This window comes from Phalaenopsis equestris, unplaced genomic scaffold (genome assembly GCF_001263595.1).
Source record: "Phalaenopsis equestris unplaced genomic scaffold, ASM126359v1 Scaffold001328, whole genome shotgun sequence".
NCBI classification, from domain to species: domain Eukaryota; kingdom Viridiplantae; phylum Streptophyta; class Magnoliopsida; order Asparagales; family Orchidaceae; genus Phalaenopsis; species Phalaenopsis equestris.
This window is the reverse complement of record NW_018165767.1, coordinates 164,006-188,713: the sequence shown is the minus strand read 5'-3', so window position 1 is coordinate 188,713 and position 24,708 is coordinate 164,006. Positions and strand designations below refer to the sequence as shown.

At 34.6% G+C, this 24,708-nt stretch overlaps 1 protein-coding gene across 1 annotated transcript in view; it reads left to right on the top strand.

Moving 5' to 3' along the window:
* The first annotated feature begins 457 nt into the window (after positions 1–457).
* LOC110034021 (putative ribosome biogenesis protein slx9-like) overlaps positions 458–24,708 on the top strand; it is an 80,424-nt gene continuing 56,173 nt past the window's right edge. Inside the window, exons 1-3 of the mRNA XM_020738250.1 lie at positions 458–644; positions 9,123–9,207; positions 10,560–10,633. Of these exons, the coding sequence (XP_020593909.1) occupies positions 9,188–9,207; positions 10,560–10,633 (94 nt within the window). The 5' untranslated portion in view covers positions 458–644; positions 9,123–9,187. The remainder of the gene's footprint in view (positions 645–9,122; positions 9,208–10,559; positions 10,634–24,708) is intronic.

Sequence of the window (24,708 nt, the reverse complement as noted above, 5' to 3'; positions counted from 1 at the left end):
TATATATATATATTTGTAGATATATATAACAGCCCTACCTGCCATAAGAAATTAGTATGTGATTTCCATATATCTTTAAGATTTAAACACTTAATATTCAATATTTAAAATATATTTATTAAATCTAATTAAGATAATTTAAAATTTTTATGCATAATTATAATAATAAATAATTAAATTTTTATTGAACTAATTAATCATTAATAATAATTTTATTAAACTAATAATATTAAATAATAATTTTCACCATTAATTAATAGTTAAACAGTTATTTATTAAACCGTTGAAAAATATTAAAATTTATAAAATGATTAAATGTGATTTGTCATTTATTTATTAATTAATGATTAAAAATTTTGTGTTATGATTAATTTAACAACATATTAATTAGTTATTAGTTCTTAAACATTTAAAATAACCTAAATAAAATAATGTAAAAGCCATAAACCATCTTCCACTTCCCCTCTCCTACCCGAATCCCTCGCCGTCGGTCCTACCGGTTTCGCCCAAAACCATCTGTCTCGTGACCGAAAGCTAGCGCTATTAGAGCTGGGAAGGCAACTACGAGATCACTACGTTCAAACACTTCTGAAAGTCCCATCACTCTACTCCTGGTCCGTTCCTACCAGAAACCATCGTGGAAGGTAACCTTTCGTCTTTCTACCTCTTCCTTTCTCTTTCTTCCGCCGCGCGCTTTAGCCTCTCTGAATCCCGTAAATACGACTTCCAACGGAATTTACTATATCCTGGTTTCAAGGTGTAAAACGGGTTTTTAGAACCTGTAGGATTTACGAATGCGTAATTTGACCTTTGGCAGGATTTTAGCATAGATCCTGTATAAATCCTACTTAAAAACAGCTACTATTGACGTCCATTGTTCACCCTCTGCTAGTGTTGCCATCTATTGGTTCAGTTTCTGCTTTCTGTTGTCGTCCACCTGTTCTTGACAGTGGCAGGTTCTCCATTTCTACAAAGTTGCTCTGATATGATTATTTATTGGATTCCCTTTCTTTCTTTTTGCTGGAATGCATCTTGTTAATGACTTAAACCTTACAGTTTCGATCTTGTTAAAAATTTCCTGAATTCATTTATTTATTAATTCAAGGCGTTTTTTGAGATTTTTTTTTTGGTGTGATTTTTTTTAATCTCTGAATTAGAAAATTTGCTAGAAATCGTTCAGAAAATAATATTTATAGATTGCTTTAGTTTCCTTTAAAAAGTTATACGGCATTTATTCTTATACTAACATGAATGAAAATGAAATTAGTTTAAAGTTATACGTTTCAATGAAATGGAATAAAAATGTTTTGATGATAATTATGATGGATCTCGGGAATTGTGAGCTTAACTGACAGTATGCACGATTTTAACTTGTGACCTCATGGTGATAGAGTACACCCTTAACCACTATGTCACGAATAAGTGCTATAACGGACTTCAATCATACTTTTTTCAGCCTTTTGTTTCTAGTCATTGAGAAAGCCCCTTGCACCGTTTGTAGCTGCGGCCAACTGGTGGCAACCTAGTGTCACCTGTTGTTAGCCTTCCTTGCTATCCCCGCGACTGCTGCCTCTACCTCTTGCCGCCTCTACCTCTTGCCGCTGATTGAATGTCGCTGCCACCATCGATTGGCTGCTGTTTGATGCCACCGCTGTTGCCGTTGGCCTGCCTTCTCGCCACCTTTGCTAGTTGTCACTGACCTCCATTGGCTAGTTCGCCAACAACCGCTTTTGCTCAGGTGTTTTATAATGCATTTTTAATGTACTCACGTAAGCACAAAATTACACATTCAAGCTTTTGCAGTGTTGTCTTTCAAACAATAATATTTATTTTTCAATAAAGTACATTTACTTTTCACTATATTTCTTTTATAGCGCATTCTTATTTTAGCAAATCAAACAAATTGACTATCATGGGATACAATATATAAAAGAAAGACATATTTCATTTATATTCTAAAATCTTAACAACAAAACTTGTGTATAAATTATTTATCTACTGAAAAGTTAGGTAGAAGATTGAGTGATAAATGCAATGATGGTGCTATCAGATGTTGGCTACTATAGTCAAGATCAGGGAGAGTTTGGGATTCGATATGCAACACAAGTTGTAGGTCAAACCAAATGTTGATGAGAAGTTCGACCTGATACAGGTTGAGCCTAGATGTGTTGCTGCTACTGCAGATCATGGAGGTCGAGCGGGTCTCATGATATTAGCTTGTTGTGATTGCTAGTCCAATATTTAGGCTTGCAAATGAACCAAATTGAGCCAAATTTGACTTTGTTCAAACTCATTTATGAAAATTTTTGTTCACGCTTAGCTTGAGATCAATTTGAGCTTTTAGGATTGTGATCAAGCTTGTCATTTAAGATTAAGCACATTCAAGCTAGGTTCGTGTTGAGATTATGAAGTTTATTAAATAGATTGTATAGTAAAATAAATGAGTATGTAATTGAGCCTTGTACAAGTATCTTGTTTGGAAAAATAAACAAGCCTTATGAAATCGAGCTTGTTGAGTCTAAAAAATAAACTTTTAAACAATACTATTCATGATACAACCTTAGTCAATTCTTAATTAAGCTTTTTAATGAGCTTGTTCTTGATTTTTAAAGATATATAAATGACACTGTTCATGAACATTAATGAATTAAATAAGTTGTTTAAGTTTGTTTATTTAATAATCATACAACTTTTTAAGTGCTCAAGCTCATTCGTTAAATGATCAGGAACAAGCTCTTAATTGAGCAGAGCCATGAATAGCCTATCAAAACTCTTGGTTTATTTGCAACCTTACCAATGTTACTGCTCTCATTTATTCTACATAGCAAACCGTTGATTCCCATTGAAACATACCAAAAGCCGCTACAAACTGCTCCTTCTCCTGAGCATTTCTTATGATTGCTTTGTCACTAAATGACAATGCTCTTGCTGCTAACTAATAGTGAGAATTGTAATTTGATCGCGTCACATTAATTCACAATAACATTTGTCTATCAATATTTTGCAAAAACGGTCTAGCAAAATTTATAATCCTAGAATTAGAAATTCAATTTTATAAAAATATAATAATTTTTTAAAATAATTAATTTTGATTTCTAGGGGTTTCTGATTGCATCAAATTTGCTCTTCATAGGGTTGACATTCATCAAAGTGATAAATATGAATGTTATAGAGGATCAAGTTAGCATTTAAACAATGCAAATCACGTGATTTCGATAACATTAATGAGACATAGGTATTTTATATTTGAAACTTTTTCTCTTGCTTTACTTAGATATAAGAAACACTACCATTGCCGGTCCCAATCCCGGATGTAAAAGTGGAGGGTTGCGTTAGGTAGTCGACTACCAGCGTGAAACTTGTCGAAATAAAATCATGAAATGAATCCTTTTGAACATTGTGTAAGTGCTAGGATCCCCTTGGAAGTGACGCGCTGTATGACCTGAATATAGTGAAATGTGTGCAAGGGCCACTACATCGGCGCCTGGGTGTAGTGTCAAATAAGTAAGAATTCCCACACTAAGGAAGAATGTGGGTAAGAAGTTAGTCAATGAAATTTATGAAATTAATATTAGAATAGGATCTTGGAATATAGATACTCTCAATTGTAAATTAATGGAATTAGTTGATATTATGATGCATAGAAAGATTAATATCTTATGTATTCAAGAAACTAACTGGGTTGGAAAAAAAACTAAGGAGATTGATAACTTAGATTTTAAACTTTGGTATTCTGGGAAGAGTTGCATCAGAAATGCTGTAGGTGTAATTATAGATAAGAGTTTGAAAGATAATGTTGTAAAAATTAATAGAGTTGGAGATAGAGTTATAATCCTTAAGATTATTATTGAGACTAAGATTTTTAATATTATAAGTGCTTATGCTCCTCAATTAGGTTTAGATATTGAGTCTAAAGATAAATTCTGGAATGACTTAGAAGATTTAATACAAATGATACCATTTGAAGATACCTCTTGAAGTAAGATTTTTTATTGGAGGAGATTTAAATGAACATTTCGTTAGAGTGGTAGAAGATTTCAGAAATATTCATGGTGACTATGGTTTTGGAGTGACCAATGAAGAAGGTAGAGTCATTTTAGATTTTGCTTTAACGTTTGATTTTGTTATCACTAAACTTTATTCAAGAAAAAAGATGAACATCTTATTATTTATAAGAATGAATATAATGAAATACAAATTGATTTTCTTATGAGAAGAAGATCGTCGAGATTGTAAAGATTGTAAGGTCATTTCAAGTGAGGATTTAAATGCCCAACATCAATTATTAGTTATAGATTTTAAGATGAAGATTTATAAAATAAAGAACACTAGGAATCATCATTATCAAATTAGATGGGGAATCTAAAAGACATAAATAAAATTATTTTAATGATTAAATTTCAAGATTTTAAAATTAGGGATGTTTATGAAGAAGCGAATGCTATGTGGGATAAATTAACAAATATTATTAAATAAGTAGCAAAAGATGTACTTGAAGAATCAAAAGAAAATTTTTTTGTAAATACAAATAGTTGGTGGTGAAATAATAATGTGCAAGAAAAGATAAAATATAAGAAGATATATTATAAAAATTTGTTTAAATGTAAAAGTTTAGAGAACTGGAAAAAATATCAAACGACGCACTAAGAGTCTAAAAGAACAATTTGTGACGCTAAAATTTTTGTTTTTAATGATCTTTATAACAGATTAAATACTAAGGAGGGTGAAAAATATATTTATGAACTAGCTAGACAAAGATAAAAGAAAAGTAAAGATTTAACTCAAGTAAAGTGTATTAAAGATGAAAATCAAAAAATATTTTTTTTGAAAAAGATATTCAGCATAGGTGGGTGAGTTATTTGGATTAACTTTTTAATGAAGTTTCTGAAAATAAGATTGACTTTAGTGATCTTAACATCATTAATTATAATAAAATGTTTCATTTTTATCATCGTATTTGTAAAAAAGAAGTTGAGGCTTTAAAGAAAACCAAATGTGGAATGTTTGTAGGACCTGATGATATTCCAATTGAAGTGTGGAAATTTTTAGGAGATTTAGGAGTGAGTTTCTTTGCTTACTAAACTCTTTAATATTATTTTAAAAACAAAAAAGATGACCGAAGAGTGGAGGAAGAGTAGTTTGGTCTCCATTTTTAAGAATAAAGAGAATGCACAAAAGTGTGCAAATTATAGAGGAATTAAGTTGATCTATCATACTTTAAAATTATGGGAGAGGGTAATTGCACATAGGCTAATTACAAAAATTTCTCATAATCATTTTGGATTTATGCCGGGCAGGTCTACTATGGAAGCTATACATTTATTGAGAGGTTTCATGGAGAAGTTCAGAGATAATAAGGAGGATCTACATTTGATTTTTATTGATTTAGAAAAAGCTTATGATAAAGTTCCAAGAGATATCCTTTAGAGAGTTCTTGAGAAGAAAGGTGTTGGTATGACTTATATTCAAGTCATTAAAGATATGTATACTAGAGTTGTTACTTGTGTTCGAACTGAAGGATGATTGACCAATTGTTTTCTTATTTCTGTTGGATTACATCAGGGATGGACTTTAAGCCCATATCTTTTTGCTTTAGTTATGGATGGTCTTGTTTAGTTATGGTGGATGGTCTTGCTGGACATTTACAGGAGGATGTACCTTGGTGTATGATTTTTTACTAATGATATCCTTCTTGTGGATAAGACGAGAGAAAAAGCTCAGGAAAAACTTGAATTATGGAGGTCTACATTGGATTCTAAAGGACTTCATTTAAGTAGAACTAAAATTGAATAAATGGAATGTATTTTTAGTAGTAGTAGCTTTAGTGACAAAAGTGTAATTTTTTGTGATCAAATCATTAAAAGATATGAACAATTTTGATATCTCGGGTCTGTTGTTCAAAGCGATGGCGATATAGATGGGGATGTTAATAGTTGTTGGCTGAAGTGGAGGAAGGCTTCGAGCCTTTTGTATGATAGTAAAGTATCGCTTAAATTTAAAGAAAAAATTTATAAGATGGTGGTGAGACCTGCAATGCTCTATGGCGCTGAATGTTGGCCTTTAATTAAAAGAGAAGCATAATACGAATACGAAGTTAAGTGTTGCTGAGATGAGAATGATTAGGTGGATGAGTGGCTTTACACTTAGAGAAAAAATGTGAAATGAATATTTTCATGATAGGATTAGTGTAGCTCCGGTGACAGACAAAATTAGAGAGAGTTCTCTTAGATGGTTTGGTCACATTAAACGCCGACCACATTAAACGCCATTAAACGCCGACCATCTGATGATCCGATTAGAATATTAGATGTTTTAGATTCGAGTTATGTTAAGAAAGGTAGAGGTCAGACCTTGGAAAACTTGCGCTTATTGTATAAAAAATGATCTTAATTTATTAGAACTAAATGAAAATATGACACTAAATAAGACACAATGGAGAAAAAGGATTCATGTAGCCGATCCACGTGTGCGATTAAGGCTTTGTTGTTGTTGTTGTTGCATTACTTAGATGTAAAACTTTCCGGGTTGAAATTTGTCAAAGTGGAAATATAGATGTTATGGAGGATTGTGTTAATTTTCAAAAGATACATAAATCGTATAATCTCGACTAAAAATTGAAGAGTTATGCTTGTGATAATGAAATTCTTGTCACTTTTGGATTTAAATTACTTGTTTCTCAACATGCATAGAAAATACTGTTTATTGTGTTTGAATTGGGAAAGTTGAAAATATGAAGTTATCGAAAATTTTTTTAACTTAACGAGATGTAGGTGGTATGATTTCTATGAAATATGAGTTTTTCTTGAATAATGACATATTTCTCTTGCTTTATTTTTTAAAATTTTAGTTCTTGCAGGCCTAATTTCATCCTCACCTCAAACTTTTTAAAAATATTTTGATACTATTGTTTTAAGTGACGTGGGAGGCTATCTTGGGTAATTTTGAGGTTTTGGACACACTTCAGGGTTTATTTTGTGAGACAACGACGATTAAGACTTCTTTCGATACAAATGTGCACATTTAAGTTATTTCTTCACGATGATGTCTGTTTTTAGGTCCTATTGTCGCATTTGATCCTATTAAATTGTGTAACACCTATTAAAGTTAGCAACATGTAAAAGCAACGTGATGCTTTTAACAACCTACAAAGTAAGAAGACTTAGGGCCCATTTGGTGCAGCTTATAAGCGTTTTAACTTAACGTGACGTTTTTGAAAACACCACCTAACCGTTTGGTTTGCGAGTTTTTGAAAACGCTGTCTGTCGCGTTTGAATTTTTTACACTAAACGCAGCCCGCGGGTCGACCCCCGCGGTCGACCCGCGGACCGCGTTTCAGGAGAAACTGTTTATCCTGAACGCAAAAGCTGCCCCAAACAAACCTTTAATCATCCTGTAACAAACTTTGAAGTAAGAAGACTTGACAGAAAATCCTAAAGTGCTTGGGGCATGAATCATACAATTGCACTTCTAATATAGCTCTCCTCTAACCATCTGACCAAGTACCTAAAGTAACCTTTGTTCATGTTTTAATCAAGTTTTTAAGTTGCCTTTTTTATGCCATTTTAATTATCATATGATTTTCTGTTTTAAGGACTATTTAGTTGAGCAACCTAGACTCATTTCGGAGTCTTTATGGCTTAAAAATGGCATAACATTTTTAGGGGCTGTGTTAAAACTAGTGAATCCTTGAAATCATATTCACTTAATCAGTCTTAAGAAATTCTGTATTGACTTGAATAAAGTATCCTTCAATAAGGACAAGTTTGTTTTGTTGCAAATGTTCTTAATTTAGTGGATCATACTTATTGAACTTAGTTCAATTATAAACATTTGTTTGCCTGAAATTTGATGGATTTGCATTCCCATTTTGATGCTTACATTTAATTTTAGGGTGAGTTTCAGTTTTGTGGATAAAGAAGCCACATTTATTTTTACATTTTTAATAATAGAATAATTTAAATTAATTAGATGTTTGGATTGGCATATTATCTTTCCTTAAAAATAAAAGTCAATGGAAAATTAATGTGAGGGTTTATAAAAATGAAATTCATTGCAACTGAAGCAAATGTAGGAACTGAGTGCACACAAAAGAAAATTTTTTTTGCAAAACAGATATATATGTTTGTAACTCACTTCAGTACGGCTCATTTCCCAAAATGAAATCTAAATGCTTATAAGCACTTAAATGTGTAACCAACTAATTATCAAGCAATCAAGATGGTTTAAGGCAATTATAACGATTTGACAAGTCGCACAATTGTGTTTGTGGAATAACTATTTCATGACTTTATTTGGGTTGTATGGTCAGCTGATTCTCTTTCTTTTAAATAAACTATTGAAGAAACCAGGCTATTGTATCTGTGTCCGTGTTTGTACGTCCTTCCATTCGTCTGTCCCATTTTTTAAAGCTTGGTTTACTATATTTTACTTGCATCGAAAATAAACCATTAAAATGATCTGCTTTAGAGTTTAACTTAAGGTCGATGATGCTAGTGAATTGTTTGCCTTTTAGATATTCCCTTTTCATATTTAAATAATATTTTCTTAAGATCGTAGAGATAAATTATTGATTTTGTTAGTACCGACAAGCCCAAATCATTGCTTTATTTACAGGAGTGATTCTTCTCGTGACCCACCATCCATGTTGTTTCTCAGTATTATTCATAAGGGACCAGCAAAACCCCTAAATTAAATGGCCCGTCCTCAAATCTCCCCCAACTACATTTGTGTATTTGGATTCACTATTTTTTCTTTTTTGAACTCATTAGCATTCATTCAACTCAATCCTGCAGTTCGGATGTGGACATATGTAATCCTCTTCCAGTTCTCTTCTTTTTCTGCTTGCTGCTTGTTGCTGTTCAATCTAACACAGTCTCAACCACCCTCTTAGTAGAGAATAGGTTGTGATTTTTTTCCTCAAGTTGCCTGCCTAGTGTTAAAGTAACCACCAATAAATTATCTTTTGTACAAGTTATGTCTGGAGTAGGAGTCTCTTCTTTCTGACTATAATGCAATGAAAAAAAAAAAACATGCGTTCTCAAAACACTTATTGATATACTGCTAATTTTTGTATGGAGTCATTTTTTATTTCTAATTTTACATTTTGTTTGAAAAATTTACAGGAATTTGAGACAGTGAAATTTTGTATTGGCTACTTCTTCCTTATTCGTGTTAAAGGTCTTTGAGAATGGGTTTGACGGGGTTGAGGTATGCTTGTTCCTCCTAATGTGATCGGAAATCTTCAGTTATTGCCTACTTAAATTACTTTTCGTTATTGAAATGTTGGCCGGAGAACCAGCTTTGATTGTTTATGGAAATTCACACTATATACATACATATTTGTAATGAAATCTAATATTAGTTCAAGAAAATTTTGAGCTTTCACAAGTATCGATAGATTTTGTACGGGTAATTACATGTAAATGCCAAACTTTTCCTTATAAAACTATCATTGAAGTACTATTTACAATAATCCAGCCTAAATTTTGAAGAGCCCAACAATACTATAAACTTTTATCCTTGATTTGCTTAGATAAGGATGATTTGGTTGTTATTGCCTGCAAATATATTAGTTTTGGTTGTTCACTTTAAATAGTTGGGTGGTAGTTTTCTAAATAAATAGGATTTTAGTGGCACACAAATATTTTTTGTTGAATATATGTTTTGCATTATATAAACATCAGCAATGTGCAAAAGATCTGAATAATATTTTTAAAGGAACAGTTACATACATACCACTCAATTCCTACGCATATACATATCTAACACCTAAACTTTAATTTTTAAAAACATACCACCTTAACTATGCAGAAAAATATATATTTCACTTGTTAAAAGTTAAAATAATGGTATTTTTGATGTGATGTGGAAGATCTGGGTAGTATAAATGTAAAAAGGCGAAGTTTAGGTTTAAATCTGTAAATATATAAGAATTGCGTGGTATGTATGTAAATGCCCCTATTTTAAAGCAAAAGGGAAGGATTTCAGACATGGAATTCCCTAGCCTACACTTCTCCAGAACTTTAAAACAAAGAAAGGTTGTAGCTGGGAGGTTGGTTATTATCTGATCCAATGAGATAAGCATGGCACTTGCTGTTTGTTTCATCGTACTCTTGATTAAGGAGGAATGTCATTTTTAGGTTTTATGGAGAGGTATCAAGCAAACATGTAATACATTAAGTACTTGGAGCTGGCTTCTATGCTTCGTTAGGCCCTTGGTTTCACAAGTCGGTGGAGCTGGCTTTTTTATAAATTATATAATTTTAACTTTCAAATACGAACATTGCTTTGCCGAACTTTATTCAAAGTAAATAATAGATATTAGGTTATTGCATTTCATATTGTAATATATATGTCAACTATCATCTCAGTTTTTTTATGTTCTCATGGACGTCTAACGACATATGATATGATTGTTTCTTTCACTTGCATAATTATAATTTATTTACTTATTTTTTGGCTTTTGGGTTTGTTTAGATTGAAACTTTTTTGGCAAATCTAAATTATGCTCGTGATACACTTACGTGGATGCTAATATTAGTTTTTGACTTTCATTTCAGACGCAGTAGTCGTGAAGGAGACCTATCAAAAAGCTCCAAACGCAAAATTGAGAAGAAACTTAAATTTATTTCGAGTAAGCTTGTTAAGCCTATGTAAATAGATATGCTTTTAATGTTATACTATCTAACCATTGAAGCTTGTCATTATTCATTATTTTTACATTATAATCATGGTTCATATTGACCTATAATTGACAAAACATTTCAACTATAAGATCAAATGCTTGTAAGATCTTGATGCTTCATAATTTATCATATGGTTTAAAAGTTTTTATAACTAAATGAAAGAAAAGAAAGTTCACTTGAGGTTTTCTATAAATTTCAGATGGCTTACTCTATCATGAAGGTCAAATTTTATCATCCCATTTTCTTGCTATCTGCTACTTTTTGATCTCCCTGAACTTGAGAGGAGAGGATATGCTGCTATTATAGGATGTGTTTTTCTTGGACTGACTTCTATAGCTCATAATACTATGGGCTCCAAAAATTTGAAATACCCTGGACTCTCATTGAGAGCTTAAAACGTTATGTTCCGGATTAAATTTTCAGAAAGCCGATGAGATTGTAGATAAGAATGTACCTAGAAATTTCACTCTCATTTTGTGTGAACTTATCTTAGGGTTCGAGGTTTCCTCATAGGCGCATAATTACTCCTCTCATTAATGTGAGAACACTTTCGATTAAGGCATCCTTAGGTGCTACGTATTCAGACTTAGAATATAGTAGCAACAAATTTAGAATTTTAAAATCATGAAACTATCACCGTTAGCTTAAAAGCGGCTGGTTGGGTAAACGATGAAGAAAATATTTAAGATCCCATGGTTCCGTCATCCCGGGTTGTCATGGTTCTCGATCTACTTAGTTAGTGTAGGTAGTTGACCTAACTTGATAGAATGATCCTTGTCAACAACTATGTGTTACTTCGTCCAAGGGAACTTTGTAAAACTAGGGCAAATGTTTTTCTAAGGTGGCTAATCTAAGTTGACCTTAGTTAACAAAGCTTTGTGCCCTATTAAATATATTCTATGATTCATAACTCTAAAGAACAAAACATCATTGAGGAACATACGGGCTACAACTTTGATTGTGTTACAGTGAAGTCTACTGACCAAACTACCTAATGGAGCCTACTGACCAAACCATCCGATCAGAGGGCTCAGGTCGTAATTTATTCTTTTGTGGAGCCTACTTGCTTAACCATGCAGACAGATGACTCATATCACATTCTTACTGACATGGAAATGTTTTGAGTTTAAATCTAATAGTATACTTAATATGAAATTGACTCTTTATAAGATTGAGTCAGCATTAGGTTTGTCTACCCCAACAAACAGTTGTGGATGGTGAATGAATTTTATTTTAAACGTTGAGAGATATATTTAATTTAAATAATTTTGAATTTTTATGATTATATAATCCTAATTTTATAAATAAATCCATCAGGTTAAGAAGTCCATCGAGCGTTATTAGAATAAATATTTGTTGAAATGCTTATATTATGATTTGATTAAGTTTAGTTCCTCGAGCGTTAAAAGATAGTATTAGTTCTGTTGACTTTAGCTCTTATTAGAGTAGAATTGGGCTCAGTCTTGTCAACTGCAGTTCTTTTAGGGAGAAGGATCAAACTGGCCAAAGTATAAGACTTATGAACCCACCCTATAGGCAAGGCGGCTTGTTACTCGTGCAAAATTCTCATATGCTTAAATTTGAATATTTAAGAGCACATCTGAGCACATGTGGAATGTTAATTTGTTGGATTGAGTTAATTTTAAATAACTTTGTCTGTATTTCAAAGCAGAGTAAATTTGAGCTGAAACCTGCATTTTAACTCGCGTAGTATTCTCAGATGCTTAAATTTGAAAATTTAAGAGCAACTTGGAGCACTTGCAGGTGTTTAGTCTTTAAAGAGTTAGTAAATTTTAAAGAGCTTGCATTCTTTTCGATGCGACTTAAATTTGAAAGTTGCATTGTGAGACTCGTGCAAGACTTGAAGTTTGTCAAAATTTGTATATTTGTGTATTACACTTTAATTCATTTTGGTTTTTATTTTGAATTCCTTAATAATGACTTTTGTCTGCTTGTATAAAGGGGTTGCAGATTTGTTGGCATGTTGGATGAACGAGAATATTATGAGCATCGAACGATATCGATGTTTGTCTTTATATGAACTACATTTAATATCGTGGGGCCCACAAAGCTATACTCCTCCCCTTATAAATAGGAAGGTGGAATGCTCATTCCTCCACTAAATTGCTTTAAATTTAGGGGTTTGAGTGCTTTAGAAGTAGCGAGGAGATTTTGTTTTTCTTGTTCATGTTCAAGCTTTTGTATTGGTTTCTGTTCTTTGGTAAGTTCACCATGAAATTACACTTTTTATTTAATTAGGCGTTCTTTTTTATTGCAAATTACTTTAGATAGTCTTTTTAATTCTTAATTTTGCAATTTTTTATTTAGTGCAAATTTTGTTAACCCTTAGTTTAGTTAAAAGCCTGACAAAATTCCGACAACATTTTAATTGCATTTTGATGTCCCCTCCCCTAATAGGGAGGTAGATGGTCGAAATGGGCGTGACCATCATTCCAAGTAAGACATGTATAGGTGGCTTGCACCACAACCTTAAAACGGTACATTCTGCCACTCAAAGAAATGTGCATGCAAGACTTGGAACATTGGCGGTTTAACATCTTTTTCCCCACCACACTAAGAAAAGCGTGTATGGGATTTTGTACCTGCACAAAAACACATAAACGTATAAATTTCCCCCACTGCGTTAAGAAAGTCACGTTTAGGCACTTAACTTTTGGCGCACTCATTTGTATTAACAATTATACCTTCGCACTTTAATCGATGATGACGAGTTTTAGAAAGGTTAAACCCACAATTTGGAGTGAGATTATTGAAAGAAAGTGGTTGTTTAGTTGCTCAGGTGAGATGAGATGGCTTTTGGAGAAGTTCTTACTGGAAGGGTGGGTGTTTGGGGTAGAGAAGGCTATGGGAGGATGGTTACCGCAACAGGATTGTTTGGGAGAGATGGAAGTGGAGCTTTGTTTCAAGTTTTCAGGATAACAGGTGGTTATGGCTTGGTATTAGGCTGGACGAAGGAGAGGGAGAGTTGAATGCTGAGAATGAGCTGCAGTTGGCTTTGGGGGATGAGCGTGTGAGCTGGAAGTGTTGCGAGCTGAGAAGAGGGACTCGGGTAAGTGCTGTATGAGAGAGAGAGGGAGAGAGGAGTGCACTGAAGATGGGATGTGTATAGAAGAAGGAAAGATGGGCTTTAGAGTTGTGCTTGTGCTGCAGCAAGAGAGTTGTGGGTTGCAGGCTGGGTGCTTGTTGATGTAGGTTGGCCGGAGTAGCACAGGGAAAGGGAAATCTGTAGCAGTAGAAGGGGGAGGCTGCGAATTTTCTTGATAATGGGTGTAGGAGCTGGTGGATCGTCTACTAAAGCAGGTAGAGGAGAAGGTTGTTTGTTTGTGGCTCGGTGTGGGAGAAGGAAATGGCTTATGGCGCCTCAGAGGGGAGAAGAGCTAATTCATTGAGCCAGAAGTACGAAAACGAGGGAGGTACTGTGCATGAGAAGGGGAGAGGTAAATTTCTTCCCCTTGGTTGGGATAAGTTAGCTAGGCTCATTAGATTAGGTATTTTTTTATTTCAAATTCATTTTTTGTTATTCTTAGGTGAGATAGAGGGCTCCTATTGGATGAAAAGGAGCTGTAAGTATGAGCAACACATGGTGGAGGAAATATTAGGTGGCGGTTTTGGTCAAGGAATAGAAAGTTTAAATTAATTAATTTATTTTTAACTTCTTGATATACGCTCTATCAATTTACATTCAAAAGCCTAGTAATATTGGTCTCCTCCCTAGACAAAGCTGACATTCCGAATGTTCTCGCTTAGTTCGCTTTGCAATCAGAGGTTGTTCAATTGACTGAGTCGATGTTCGATGCAATTTGAGCCTAAATTATATGCATTGCTCCAACGGGTTGTCTTTTATTTTTTTTATCGTGCTTTCTCTTTTTGATCATGATAACCTATTCCTAGGAAATTTCGATGCTCTGAACACAATGATAGAGTTTGTTTTTGCAAACAAATATTATTTGGACCAATTTTGGCTAATGTCGACACATTTCACGTTAATTTGTGCTATGTCACATTCATCTTTCTCTATGCATCTTGCATCTTGTAGATTGGACTCGTGAAATATATATTGAGTTCAACAAGTGCACCCTAACAAATATGGTGCGTGCCTGAAATAGATCATATTTGTTTTTGGATCTTCAAAATTTCATTTGAATGTCAATGATGATTTTGATTTTGTGAATCTCCGATAACATTCATGGATGCCAACACATGTGGACCTGAACTTGGAAATACAAACATATTCTCTTTAGATTAGTTTTTGGTTGTTGTTGCCTTTTGGTTTTAATGACTCTTTTTCATCATTGATACTTGTATCCTAGAAGAAGAATATAACTCTTATGCTAGATTTTGAAACTTGAATTTGTACAAGTCGGCATGATTGTAGCGATTTATTGAATTTGTCAAGAAGTTTGAGCTTGTCTTCTACCTTTTGGTTTTCTACTTTACTGGGCTTAGTTGAAAGATGTAAGAAGATGAGCTTGCCTTTAGGGCATATATGAAGTCGATGACAAAAAGTCGTCGGCCCATTCAACACTTGGCAGTTTGATGGATGTTTTGATGGCATAATACCCCTCGAAGCATCCTTAGGCCTTATAAGAACATTGATATAACTTCTTTTTATGTGCTTTGTTGAACCCATTTAAGATGGGATCTTCGATTTGTGCTTTGTGCTTAAGCATACCTATTAAAGGTAATATTTAGTTCAGTTTGATGTCTCCTTAGGCGAGCTTCATTTCCTTAGATATTGTTTTAATTCTAAGATCAATTGATTTTTTTTTTAGATCTGGAAAGCTTGAACTTTTCAAGTTGGAAATGCTTAGGCGAAACAACCATCATCTAACAATTTTTTTCGTTGCGATCTTATCTTATGTGAGAAAAATAGCCAACAACTTGGCCATAGGCCTGTAAGGTTGGCCTTTATGACCCACTTGAGTCTTATACTAGGGTTGTAGATGGATTTGCACTATTTTCATCGTCTTCCTCTAAGGCCTTAACTTGTTTAGTGCAAAAAAAAGCCAACAACTCTGTCACTTATGGGCTTGTTGAGCTCGGCCTTCATGATTTGAGTCCTAAACTTGAGAGGCTTAGTGCTTCCCCAACTTAACCAAATGAAGTTTATAGAATTGTGGGATTTTCTCGTCTGACATAGGAATCTTGGCGAGTCTTAGAGATGGACCTTTAAATGCTGGAATCATTGTAGGAATTTTATTTAAAAATTGTTGGGCTAGCCAAAAGAATATATCTTTATCATTGGCAACTTGAATATCTTCTTGGGGATCTTGACATAAAGTACGATGTTAGCCGAGTGAAGATGTTGATATTAGACTCGATTTTGAACCTTGTTGTGGGGACCTCGACCTTGAGCTTGATGATATCTTGAAAGAAAATGCCTCCTATATGATGTAGGAATTTTAATGATTGCTGCGGTCAGGGTGTTGGCATTTAGCACAATGTTAACTCATATGATTGAAGAATTTTTGGGATCACTCCATTAAACATAGTGTCGACCCAAACGATTGAACAATTTTGTGGATCTCTATATTTAGCATGATTTCAACCCAAATTGAGAATTTTTGAATGATTGGACTTCTGTTTAGGAGTTTGAAAGTTACGGTGCTTGATGGGTTCAAATATCTTGGCATGAGGCACAGTGGCCACTTAAATCCTTAGTGATCTTTGTCACGAATACGATGTCAACCCAAGCATAAGAGATCTTGGTGTAAGGCACAATACTGAACCTTGCAACTGTGGATCTCGACCTTAAACTTGTTAATGTATTATAAGAGGAGCCCTTTGTTTGATAAAGGGACTTCAATGATTGAGGCGCTCAAGGATCTTTACTTTGAACTCGATGTCGACCCGAACGATATGCACCCATACTTTACAATGGAGTGATATCATGATTTGAAAGATACATCAAAGGATCTTGACACTGAACATGATTTCAGTCATAATGATTGAATAGGTTTGGGGATTTTGACATTTAATGCGATATTGACCAAGATGACTGAAGAATTATGGAGTTCTCAACATTTAGCGCGATGTCGACCCAGCTGATTGAAGGATTTTGGGGTTCTCGATGTTTAACACAATGTCTACCCAGATAATAGAGAAGATTTGGGGAACTTGACATTCAGTGTGACGTCAACCTAGATTTAGAATTATGGGGACCTCGATGTTCAACATGATGTCGACTCAGATGATTAAAGAATTTCAAGAATTTTGACATTTAGCGCGATGTCGACCCAGATGATTGAAGAATTTCAATGATATTAGCGTTTAACATGATGTTGATCTAGATGATTCAGAATTTCGGGGGTCTCGACGTTCAACGCGATGTCCACCCAAATTATTGAAGAATTCCAGAGATCTCGGCGTTTAGCGCGATGACACAAATTGAAAATTTCTGCGTAAAATATGATTGTTAACCTTAATAAAATAAAATAAATATAAAATAATTAAAAATGCCCTTTGTTATGTAGAGAGATTTCGATGGTATGAAATATTTTTGAGATCTTGATGTTTAGCGTGCTATTACCCATAGAAAGATAAAAAATAAAATAAAATAAAATGCCCTTTGTTTTGTAGGGGAATTTTCGCGACAAAATATTTTGAGGATCTTGACGTCCAGCTCTATGCCATCCATATGAAAATAGAATAAAATAAAATGCCTTGTCTTGCAGGGGGAATTTCACATTTTGGTGATACAATTTTTTATTATGAGAAGATAGAATGAGATCTTGACATCTTTACGTAGCATTTTAGATGCAGACTTTTTAATTTGGTGCTTAGGTGTAGTACTTCTTTAAGTATCGGTCATCAATTGATGTTTTATTTGTGTTGCAATAGATTTACTGACGGGCAATTTGCTCTCTTTTAAATAATTGATAAAAGATTATTTCCAATGGCCTTGTTCTTCAGCCATAGAGGTATCCTGATGACCTCCTAAAACTATCTTAAACTTAGATTCTTCTTGATTTGCCTGAGTCTCATTTGGCTGGGCTTGCATAATAGTTTGTAAGACAGTTTGAGGAACAACCGTAGTTGTATCCTGCTGACTTGAACTTGACCCCTCTTCTATTGAGGATTGCAGATCTACCGGCTTCAAGGTTCGACTAGTCATGATATTAATCATCACGTGTTCAAAGTTCATATTCTCCATTGCTTTAGCCAATTTATTCGTGCTACCTACATTACTATTCTGAGTTCGGGAGACTGGGTCAGAGTAACTTTTGAGATTTGATTGAGTAGCTGAAGAGCTCATTTGTAATAGTAAGCTAACTCAAGCTTGTTGATTTTGTATGTGCCTTTCACTTGGTTCATGATGAGCTGAGAATCACCATAAACTTGTAGATTGTTGATTTTTAGAGGGATGACTATATTGAGGCCTGCTATTAATCTCTTATATATCGCTTCATTATCGGTCCGTGGCTCAGTAAGATTGTATGAATATCTCATTATGCCTCCATCAAATATCAAAAAATTAGACCAATTCTAGCTCGTGATTTTCGAAGGTCTGGATGTTGGGCAGGTTTGATTAAAGAAGCTTCATTGAAATAGAACTTTCAAATTTACGTCTTCTTATGCTCCTAAATAAGTAGAATTTGTTCATCAGGTAGATCATCGTTAAGTGGTGATCCCATGGGACCGGCACGTGCAGCTAAGAAGTCAGTTAAAATTTGTCTTTTCATTGCTTTCTGCAGAGCATGGATGATATTGAATTGCAAGAGGACCGCCCATTAAGCCAAGTGACCTGTCAATGCTTATCTGTCATTAAGAAATTCAACGAATCGATTCTTGAGCTAGTGTGATTTTGTGAGAGATCATATAATGAAAGAACTTTTGGGCAGCGAAGAGCAACGCCAGACAGTGCTTCTCAATGGGGAAGTAGCACACTTCTACTACTATGAACCTTCGACTGATATAATAAAGCGTATTCTCCTTGCCTTTTTCATTGTGTTGAACAAGCAATACTCCTAGGGACTCTTTTAGTGTCGTAGTGTTCATGATAAGTGGCTTCCTCGGAATTGGTGCTGCAGTGTACATGGTTAGTGGCTTCCCTGGAATTGGTGCTGTAAGTATCAACAGACTTAGCAGATACTTCTTAATGCTATCAAAAACTTACTAACATTCTGCGTCTCATTTGAATGGGGTGTTCTTCATGAATTTGGAGAAATCATGGTATATATTTGATAGATTTGATATGAATCACTCGTTAAGTGTGAGTTTTTCTTGTAAGATGCGGAGTTGACACAAACTCTTTGGCGGAGGCATCTCCATGATTGCCTTGATTTTGCTTGGTTCGATCTCGATTCCTTTGTGACACACAATGCTCCCAAAAGTTTTTTAGAGGAGACCTGCAAGGCACATTTGAGGGGTTTTTTTTGAACTCAAATTTTTGGATTCTTTCAAATACATTCAAATCTTTGAGATGGTGTTTGTAATCTTTTCTTTTGACAATAGATCATCCACATAGCATTCAACCTGCTGGTGTCTTAATTCATCAAAGATGTGTGTTATAGCCCTTTGACATGTTGCACCAACATTCTTCAAGCAAAAGGACATGACGTTGTAGCAATAGATACTAGTTGGCGTCCTAAAGGATGTGATTTTGGGAACCATTTTGATGTGATTGTAGGATGACAATTCATTCATAAATGAAAACATGTCATAATTAGAAGTATTGTCTACTAATCATTCTATCATTTAAACGAAAAGTCATCCTTTGGACACTCTTTATTAAGGTCCCTGAAGTTGATACATATGCGTATATGCTAATTTCTTCATTAGGACAATATTTGCTATCTAATCAAGGTAATTCACATCTCAGATGAAACCAGGCTCGATAAGCTTCTTAGTTTTAACAATTACCTGCTCTTCAATCTCCAATCTCATTCGTCTTGGAGCCCTTTTAATTGGTGTTACATTTGGTTTGATTGCCTAGCATCTCTTCGGAAAGGTGAGCACTAATGAAAATTGGACGAGAGTCATTTTTAGTTCCCAAGTTAACTTCTTTTAGCTCATCCATCGAGCAGTCTGTCCAGCATCTTCCAATTATTTGAGAGCGGGTTTGACTTCTACATCTTCATCTTAAGGGAGATTTGTTTCACACGCGATCTCTTCATTTTCATCTTCAATTTCAATCTTCATCTGTTATGGCATAACGGGCTGTCTTTTGCAATATTCGCATTTGAGACAAACCTCAGGCTTTTGGGGGTACAATTGTCATTTCTTCTTGATACGTGTGGACTATTCCGACCTCATATTTTCTCAAAGTTTGAGCTCGTTAATTAGTGATTCCATTGTTAATTCCAAGCTTTTTCATCATCCATCGCATCTTTGGAGAATAATATGCAGGCATCCTCATTGCGCCATCTTTTTAGATTTAGGGCATTGAATGAATTGACCATCATTGCGCTCATATTCTTCACGTTTACAGAACAAAATTTCTGGCCCACCCTTCCCAGGCAAAGGGTACATGATATTATAGAGGCTAGAAGGAATTACTCAATATCACCGATAGAGCCATCCCCTTTAACCCATTTTATAGTTTTGAATTTGTTATGGGTAGGAACACTCACTTTTGAGACTGATCATTTGATCGAGTAATATTTGTTGAGCTCTTAATTTAATGTTCAACATTCTCATATTTTTTTTGATGTGCAGGTTGAAATGCACGACGTGTTGATACTTTAGCAAACTGAGACTTTGATATGACTCTGAGTAAATACAATAGTGGTCCTAGCATTAGCGATAGGAATCTTCCAATTATCAAGCTGGATAGCGGCCATGTAGAGCAGGATCTCTTAGGTGAGATTATTCTTACATTTAGAGAACAAGATAATTCCATAGGGTGGGAACCACCGTGTTACTTGTTAGTGGAAATATCTTCTTTCTAAATTGAAATCTTAAAGATTTCTGAAGTCAAATGTCATATGTCATAAACTTCAAATTGTCACCACAAAATTTTGTCATGATGCAGTGACCTTCAAACTTGTCTGCCTTCCTACCTGGACATTTTGGTAGTGAATAGTTAGAATTGAAACTTCAATATCACAACCTGATACTTAACATGCAGAGCTTGTTCTCTACTGGGACCTTTTAACAATAGATTCTTGAATTGAGATCAAAGTCATGCCCTGAAGTTTATTAGACAGAGTTTGCCTCTCTGTTGGAACCTTTCAACAGTAGATTTTTAGATCAAAATCTAGAAGTCATACCCCGATGCTTACTAGACAGAGTTTATCTTGTTGTTGGGACCTTTCAAAAGTAGATTTTTATATCAAAATCTAAAAGTCATAATCTAATGCTCACCAGATAGATTTTATCTTGATGTTGGGACCTTTCAGTGACATGTTTTTAGACTAGAATCTAAATGTCATGAATCAATGTTCATTAAACAGAGTTTATCTTGTTGTTGGGATCTTTCAATGATAAATTTTTGATTGGGATTCACGGGACCTGCCCCAATGTTCACTAGATAAGTGTACATCTTTATGTTAGAATCATTTGGGAGCACGCTAAAATCTAAGTGCCATGCTCAAATGCTCACTAAACAATTTACTCAAGCTTTGAGAAAATACAATGAATAAAAATAAATATACTATTCATTTATTTTTTTAATATTTTCTTAAGTATATATATATATATATATATATAAACTAAGCACAATCGATGTCGTCTCCCACGCTCGGCTCTGCTAGGATTTTGACCCATGTCGAACCCTAGCAACTCTTATTGTATAAGATCATTTCCTTTCCCCTTTCCTTTCTCCGGCGTCATCTCTCCATCTCTCCGTCCTCTCCGTCGTCGTCTGCTCGCGCTGCTTCGACGTCGACTGCGGCTCGCTTTCGCGGCTTTCAAAGCTAACAGAGTTTGCATCTGCTGTGTCGTCTCTGTTCGATTTTGACGCTGACAGGTTCGCACGTTTCACACGTCTTCTTCGATTCCTGTCTTCTACGCGGCTTTCTGGGCGGGATTCTGCGGCTTCGCTCATACCGTCTTCGACTTCGCTCATATCGAAGTTTGCTCTTATTGAAAAATTTCAGTTGGGGAACCCACCTGTGAAAGTTATCAAGAAAAATTTTGATGATCTCAAATTAGCAGAAAATTAAAAAGTGAGGCTCATGGATGGGAGAATGTATTGATTCAATTAACCGTTATTGAAGACTACACTTAGATTTTCTCCAAAAAATATCTCAGCATTGTTGGTAAATCAATGAAGCTACTCAATTGGTTTCCTGATTTTGACACCAATCTTGAACCTCCTACTGTACCGGTATGGTTCAGTCTACCAGGTCTCAAGCTGCACTTTTTTCATCATCAGGTTCTTTACTCTATTGGGGCCATACTTGAGGACCTTATGAAGTTAGATCTACCGACTTTTAACCTAACCAAACATTTTGTGGCCAGAATACTTGTGGAAAGAGATATTACTTTACTTGATGTTACTGACGTCTAGTTGGGCACAACTCGTAATGGATATTGACAACAAATCGTCATGGAGCATAAACCACCTTATTGTTCTCATTGTAAGATGTTTGGGCATACACTTGATAAATGCCATAAGTTTAATCCTAATTTGAAATCTAAAGATCAAGTGAATAAGGATGGATCTAATTCTACTACTCTGGACACATCTGTTCCATCTAGAGAGAAAGCTTTCACAGGACAGATTTTGGATATCGCTAAAGATCAACCACCTACCATCCCTGCTGAGAAGGTGCAAACCGATCTTCTACCCAACATCGCAGTTCCTGATGAAGAACATTATACTATAGGTACAAATCCAAAAGTGCTTATACTTTTCACTGTTATTGAAGATGACTCACTTACATGCCAAGACACACAAAAGTGCTCATTTGATTCAATCAAAGATCAGCTGGTACAACAAACAGTTATTTCTAATGTTCAACATCCTACACATCTCCGGCACACTTTAGACCATTCCACTGATCAGACGAGCCAATCTTCGGATGAGAAATGACTGGTCTATTCCAGGAGAAAGAAGAAGACTGGAGGCCGACTCGAGCTTGGGAACTTATTGGATGATACTTTGGTCATTACTAGCTATGTCACTCATCTTACCAATTTGTTAGTTGACTCATTTCCGAGAACTAGAGGCAGAGGAAAAACAAAATTGGGTCGCTCTCTAGCTACCTAGTATTAGTTTTTTTTGCATTTTTTTATTTTTCTTTAGGTCGTATAATTTTGTATATTTTCTCTTTTTTTGGAACCATTTGTATGTAGTGGTTATCGCGGGGGAATGGTGTCATGCTTGGGCCCTTTCACACAATTTATATGTATCCATATTTCTTTTTAGTATATTAGCCTTTGAGCTTTCTCAAAAAAAAAAAATAAAAATAAAAATAATATATATATATATATTGACTAGAAATAAAGCGTGATTATATATATGCATATATATATATATATATATATATGGTTAGCTAAAGATGGAAAGAGAAAACTTTCCCAATGGAGTCGTTAGAAATATACAGGCTCTGAAAATTCGAAACACCCCGCGCTCTCGTAGAGTGCTTAATGTGTTAACTTTTAAGTCAAAGCTTCTTAAGCAGATGAAATAGTAGATAAGACATTACGCAAAGATTTTACTCTCATTGCGTGAGGAATTTAAGATCTGAGGTTTGGGGTTTCCCATTGGCACAAGCCCTTATGGTTAATTATAATTCCCGATATCAAGAGAGCACTTTTGATTAAGGCTAGTCATTAGGTCTTAAGTGATTTAGACTTTACATGTACCAAAGCAAATTTAGAATTTTAAACTTATAAAATTATCACCATTAGTTTATTAGCAGATGGTGGAGGAAACAGTAACAAACCCAATCAAGATTTCATACTTTTGTCATCCCGGGTTGTCATGATTTCGGGTCTACTTAGTTAGCGGAGATAGTGGACCCAACCTGATAGAAATATCCTTGTCAATAACCATTGATTGCTTCGTCCAAGAGAATTTTTGTAGATATGGGGTGAGTGTTTGTCTAAGGGGACTAATTTAAGCCATCCCGAGCTAATAGAGGGATTTGTCCTTTATCAAATATATCCTATAATTCATAACTTAAAAGGGTAAAATACCGTTGGGGAGCATACGGGCTATAGCTGTTACCGTTTTTTAGTGGAGTCTACTGGCCAAACCACCTGATGGAGCCTACTAGTCAAATCATCCAGTCAAAGGGCTCAGGTCGTGACTGCTTCTTTTGTGGAGTCTACTGGTCAAGCCACGCAGATTGAAGACGGGCCACATCCTTGCATGAAATTGTTTTGAGTTTGAATTTAGTAGTATACTTGATATGATATTGCCTTTTTATGAGATTGAGCCAACATTAGATTTGTCCACCTCGACAAACAATTTTGGATGGTGGATGAATTTTTTTTAAGTATTGAGTGATAGATTTAATTTAATTTTTTTCTTCTTTCTATGATTTTAAAATCTTAATTTTATAAATAAACCCTCTAGTTAAGATGCACAATAAATATGTCCATCGTCGGGGATTGATTTGTTGAAATGTTTATGTAATGATTTGATTAAGTTTAGTTACTCAAGCATTCAAAAAGGATATTAGTTCTATCGACTTTAATTCTTATTAGGAGGAAGATCGGACTAAAGGCTCAATCTTATATATTCCAATTCCAATTCCAATTTCTATAAGGAGGTGGATCGAACTTGCCAAAGTATAGCACTTATAACCTCGCTCTATAGGCAAGACGACCCATCTTAAATTTGAATATTTAAGAGCATGTCAGAGCACATGCGAGAATGTTAATTTCTTGGTTTGAGTTGATTTTAATAGCTTATATGAATTTCAAAGCAGGCTAAATTTGAGCTTAAACATGCATTTTAATGTGCACAACCTTCCTTTTTTTTTTGAAAGCCCAAAAAGGCTGATATATTAAATAGAAAAAAAAGATACAGATATAATGTGTGGGAAAACCCAAACATGACACCCTGCCCACACAATAACCATAAATGGTTCCAAAACTAGAAAAATAC